The 6,000-nt window shown below is 38.7% G+C and overlaps 1 protein-coding gene across 1 annotated transcript; it reads right to left on the reverse strand.

The window, feature by feature from the left end:
* Positions 1-1,901: 1,901 nt before the first annotated feature.
* LOC111594993 (E3 ubiquitin-protein ligase MARCH5) lies at positions 1,902-3,161 on the reverse strand. The gene has a single exon (XM_023308493.2). The coding sequence runs from the start codon at positions 2,976-2,978 to the stop codon at positions 2,055-2,057; it is 924 nt and encodes a 307-aa protein (XP_023164261.1). The 5' UTR covers positions 2,979-3,161; the 3' UTR covers positions 1,902-2,054.
* Between the last annotated feature and the right edge of the window lie 2,839 nt (positions 3,162-6,000).

Below are 6,000 nucleotides of genomic sequence, written 5' to 3' on the forward strand. Positions count from 1 at the left end.
CTCGATATATATATGTGCTTAACTTAATTTTCGTAGTCGTAGTTTAAGCATACAAACATACATAGGCTGCCTGTAAAACAAAGTTTTAAATAGTTTATAGCTAAAATAGTTGGTCCAGCCACGAGTATGCATATATGCGTAGTTTAAAAGAAAAATTGATAACTAAATTGTTCCCCTAATGACCCTAATTTATTAAGTGTTGAGGCATACGACTTAGTTGCCTTGATTTTAATTATGCTTTACGTACATATTTAGTCTATTATAATTAGCGCCTAGATCAAAAATTATACAGAAGCAACAATAAAAATGAAAGTGATTAAACAAAATTCTACAAAATGTGTCGTATCAATCAAAAATGAATGCTTTGGAATTTTGTACTTTACACTCGGGACAAATGTTATCAGGTCTCGAAGGTACTACGTACATTCACACACACAAACATTGTTTCTGTGTATGTATGTGTGTGTGTGTGTGCATGTGGTTGAGGATGGCTTATTAACTGATGGGTCTTGTCTGAGTTTTCCGTCACATTGACGCAGTTGTTGTTGATGACCCTTTGACAGCAACCCCTGTTGATCATACACAACGCATTTCTCCGTTATTCTCGGTCATTTATTTATTTACTTATATGTTGTTGCTTAGACGAAGATGCGTCATGATTGACGGATTGGTGTTTTTCCACAGTTCGTGCAAAACATCCTCAAAAGCCATATCACCTTTCAAATGCATTCCATAAGCGACTACCTATCGGTATATCGATAACAATGCACTCGAATCCTTTCAAACGTTTGATCTCTGCACCGTTACAGCTTCAAATTCAAATGCAGCTACCGTAAGCTTTTTGCATTCACCGTTAGAGGTGTGTGTCTGTGTAAAGTGGGTGTGTCTGTTGATGCTCTACTTTCCAGATACTTCCTGATATTACAGCGTCGCGCACAATGTGCTTGCGTCTAATTTGTAAATAAACGTTTTGCTGATAACCGGACAGTTGTAATCCGAGAGATTGGTGACGTGTGATGTTTGTTATTCCTATTTATAAATATCGCAGCGTTGTCTAAAGGTCAATAATGTAATGAGTCTTATTGTACAGCATATTACACAACATTACCTACATACAAGCGCTGATTTTCGGTTGTTAAACGTTAACAAAGCATCCTTTCGATTGCCAATTTATATATAGATTGTTCTTCAGCAACTACGATTCGAACGAAGCTCTTTAAGAGCCAAATTGCATTTGTATAACAACATGAAGAAAGTTTCCTAAGGGTTAGCTCCACTGACAGTGAGTGTGCTCGTAGCGAACTTCTACGATATATGTAGATGTATTATGTCGCATTTTTCCTTGCCGTCTCAGCTGCTAAGTTCAAAAAGAGCGATCGAAATTGCCTCGCTTATGCAAAAACTCGCATTTAAAGCGAATATTGCTTAATCCCACGCCTAATCTGTACGTCATTTCAAGGATGCACCGAGTAGTTTGAAATCGCATAGTCAAGCCTACTTTGGATGTCCGCCGTATTTTCTTTTTTGATTGTTACTAATGCGTGATAAGCCCAATCCTATGCATATTAACGAACTTCCAAAGTTGACAGTTTCTCAGTGTCAGGTTGGTTGTATTAGCATTTTGGTCGAACATACTGCTGGCATGTGTTCTGAACTGCAAGCAGTAAGGGCAGTAATGCAAAAATAATGAATATTGGTAGGGTTTTCCGTATATCCCGGTTGCTGATCGCGATCGCGATCCCCTATCGACAAATAATTTAAACTGCAACCTGACACCAGTCATACTGTGGTTTTTCGTTTAAATTAAAAATTTCAAACGTTAACGCAACTTTTTATAGTGTTGGAAAACATTCCGATGCAGAGTTTACTGTGTTGACAAACGTAACTAATTGTCGCGAATAAAAAAGAAACTCATTTTGGACAGCGACATTATAAGTAATCGAGTTAATTTATCGATAACGGGAACGGGTGGTAGAGATGATTTCCGTTGGAATTACAATTTTAATTTGAAACATATCAGAATGAACATGAATTGTGATGGGCACCTGGTAAAGCTAGATGGCTCTGCCGGACCGTTCCATATTCTCCGCAGTGTAGTCTAGCACACTACGATATCGTCGGCGGTAATACTGGCATTGGCGCAAATAGACACAGATTAAACCCTTAATAGCCTCAAAAGTAAAGGCTCCCAACACTATGCCCAACAATTTGCTATTTAGATTGCTATAAAGAGTCTGCCCAATGAGTACAGCGAAGGTGGGCAGACTAAGGGCCGTGCAGAAACGGCATGTGGCTCGTTCAATATTCTCCGCATTCAACGCACCGCCCTGCATCATTTCATCATCATCTACCGGCTCCTGCCTATCAAAATATTCGTCGGTTAGCGGAGCACCGGGCAGTAGGTCACCATTCTCATCAAAGTGCTCAGACGACACCGTCTGCCGTTGTCGACGGCGCAGCCAACGCACCATCCAATTATCCCAGTCAAAGCGGCGCAACAGCAGCAAAGCAGCTGGCAGCGATGGCAAAACAATCATCAGCAAGGTGGGATCTTCTTTCATTAGTTGAATGCTTGTCTCGTAGCCAGCCACTTGATGCAATGTGAGCGCGCCGTACGAGAGCGTCGCTATATACACCACAGTGGCCAGCATGCCCATCAATATGCTTGGGCAAAGCAGACCATAAGTCTTCTCCACTCTCTCTAGCAATGCATCGAAACGGCAGACAGGTGGCATGACAATGATGTATTCTGTGTGGCATTGGGGACAAGTGACCGGAACGTCCGGATTGACTTGCTGCTTTTCATCAATCCAGCGACTGAGGCAAGCCTCGTGCACCCATTTGTTGGTGCCACGGCAACGACACGGTTGCAGCCAGTCATGGCGCAGGGTCTCTTCATCTGTATTCAAGCAGATCCAGCACATGCGCTCATCATTGGCACCGTCCTGGTCACCGATCGCGCGACCTGCCCGTAACATGGCTTAATTGAATGATGATAAATTATTTCAGGATTAACCAATAATTTTGAAACGCAACACAAACTTAATTTGGTTGTCACTCTGAGCAGCGCTGAAAATTCAGAGTTTCTCGAGGAATTGCTTGAAATTTTTATGATAGTTATACTAGTTGTTGTATTTTTCAGACTTCAAAACATGTTCGATGTTAAGCTAATAACAAAACAGGAAAAGATGACCTTATGTAAAATGTATATGAAATCTATTAACTTTGTTTCTCTTATATAAACCATTTATGTATGCCTTATACATGCTAATGTTTTCTTATTTATGTAAAACTGAAGAAGAAAACGCATATTTTTATATGCATATATATACCTTCTTCTTGATCGGCATAATTTGCCAATTCGGTTGTCTGCCATCTCTGAATATTCCTTGGTTTATCTGACTATAGATGTGGTACTTACGTTAATTCATCTTTCATCTCTTTCACTCTCACTGTTAGTCATTTGCGATATCGATTATTTTCTTCCAATGTCAATATATCGCACGTTGTAGAAATACAATAATCGATAGGTATTTAAATTGTTAGCGTTTTCTTGCATATATCTTGAAGCTGGAGATTTTGTGCGACAATACGCACACTAGGGACGTGGCATCCGGGAATGACTGCTTAAAATTTTGAACATAAGCTCGCATTGACAACCCAAAATCAAAAAGATATGGCAGATATATCTACATCCATTGGCAACGTGGCAAATCGGGTAAAACTGTATCTTCCACAGATTTTGAGTTAAAACGCCAATATTTGGAAATCCTTACAGATTGACGACAATTATATAGTCACGCCCATTAGAGGCGTGGAAAATCGGACTAGACTATATAGTGTTTGGTACCAATTCTGTTATATTTTATGCACTATTGGTGCTAGTGGCTCGAGATTTGGAATATATACTAGGGTTACAACTTGACGTTAAAACTATATTGTGAATATATCTTCGCCCACAGTGGGCGTGACAAGTGGGTTATACAATATTCTCTAAATTGTTAGAACTAGAAAGTAATTGAGGTACTGTTGACCTTCTCTTGTGATATGCCAAATTGTATATATATATATACTTATATATGTCTCTTGGGGATATTGCAGTTCGGAAAGTGACTATATATTCCAATGTTTTGTAGCGTTGTGATATATATATATAATAAACTAAGAGGAGCCAAATTACATTATCATAGTATATTATATAGACATGGAGATGCTCAAACTCAATCTCAATCGCGATCTAAATGTTGTTCTCCAAGCCTGATTCTTGAATGTTCTGATTTTAGTGGCTTACATTTTGCACTGGGTAAGTGGCACACGCCAACAGGTTTTCTTCTTTTTCTTTTTTTTGGCGGCAACTACAGCAGGAAAATAGGCGAAGGCCAAATTTCAGTGAGACGGAAGTGTAAGCCCAAAACTGGATCTGACATGGACTTGGAAATGCACTTGGACCTTGGAAATGAACTTGGACTTGGAGTTGATTTCAGCTAGACGTATCGCTTATTTGGTAGGTGAAGGCCTTGAAGACCTTGAAGACTTACCACATGCACTTTCCATATCAAGCTCTAAGCAATGTTACACAGAATTACCGAGCACGTACACAAACACTATGTTTCACAGATTCACCAAACAGAAAAACAAAACAAAAACAGAGCACAAGATCTAAGTTTTAAGATCGAAATGGTTTTTGGGAGCCTTTCGCGCTGCGAGCGTTTGCGACTGATGGCCGGCACTGAACTTGTCAGCCCGAGAGCAGAGGAACATTTGGTCGCCCGAATTCAAGCTAGAACAGGTGAGCCAGGTGCGCCGACTAAGCGACTAAGCGACCAACCGACCAGTTGCCTTTCCATTCCACTTTTTCCACTTTGGCAGAGGCAACGGTAAACACGAAGCTGGAATCAATTGGGGCACCTGGCCAAGCAAATGAAGATCAACCTGAAGATGCTGCTTGGGGGTACAGCAGGTGGTTTGACTAGTCACAGTAGACAGTGGCTGCCAGTCGCCTGCCACAGAAAGGGAATGCCACTGGATTCTCTGCTGACACTCAGTGAAAACGTTAGCCTAATTTCTAACTACAGCAATTATTTATTTTAGATCTATATGAGTTTTAACAATTTATTGTTTGCCCGAAAATGGCATTTAGAAAAGATAAGATGATAATAACAGATTGGATTAAAGTTTCCGTTAGGATATGTTGCTCAAAATGGTACCATCGATTTGGAGCATTGAAGAGAATCTCTATACAAACACTGAGCAGCGTCTGACCGATGTCCGTTGGAGAGCTGACTAAGGATGTGCTGAACGAAAATTCAGAGTATAAAATTTGAGCAATAAAATGTGGGTTTCGTTAAATGAACCACATCAATAAAACAGAAATAAGTGACGTAATATTTTGTATAAAAATAGTATTTGTTTATTTTTAATATATTTTTGCTTTTTCATTTGTTTTGGTTTTGGTTTTGGTTTTTGGTCTCTGAATGATTGAAATGAATTGTTAATTATTAATAGCTAATTTGTACATAAAAATAAGTCACAAGCAGCATTTATTATTGCATATTTAGGGGCTGCGATAGCCAGAAAACTAGCAACAATTAATGAATCATGCAACAAAAGGCAATTACGCTACGATTTTAATAATAATATTGGTTAACTGGGTTTCTCTGCTTTGATTTCATTTGATTTGATTGGCGTATTTAGTTGTGTATTACTTTTCAGGCAAATTGAATTAGTTTTTATCTTTCCTTGGATATATTAGAGTTAGCAATTGCTGAATCCACAATGTTTTCTTTTTTTTTTTAATGTACATATTGCTTTATTTTTATTCTTTTTATTTTTTCGTGTGAGCATGAACAATTTGTCTAAAAAATAGTATAAATTGTCATTAAGGTAAAACGGTAATCGCAGTCTACAGAGGCTATTGATTGCAAACAATTCATTTAACAAACATAATTTGAATAAGCATTTAAATTAAGTTCATAATTTTCGACATGCAAGAAAGCGCCA

The sequence above is a fragment of the Drosophila hydei genome, unplaced genomic scaffold (assembly GCF_003285905.1).
Source record: "Drosophila hydei strain 15085-1641.00,03,60 unplaced genomic scaffold, DhydRS2 tig00008148-arrow-arrow-pilon, whole genome shotgun sequence".
In the NCBI taxonomy this organism is placed as follows: Eukaryota; Metazoa; Arthropoda; class Insecta; order Diptera; family Drosophilidae; genus Drosophila; species Drosophila hydei.

Coding starts and splice junctions, on each gene's coding strand:
- LOC111594993 (XM_023308493.2), bottom strand. CDS start 2,978: ATGTTACGGGCAGGTCGCGCGATCGGTGACCAGGACGGTGCCAATGAT.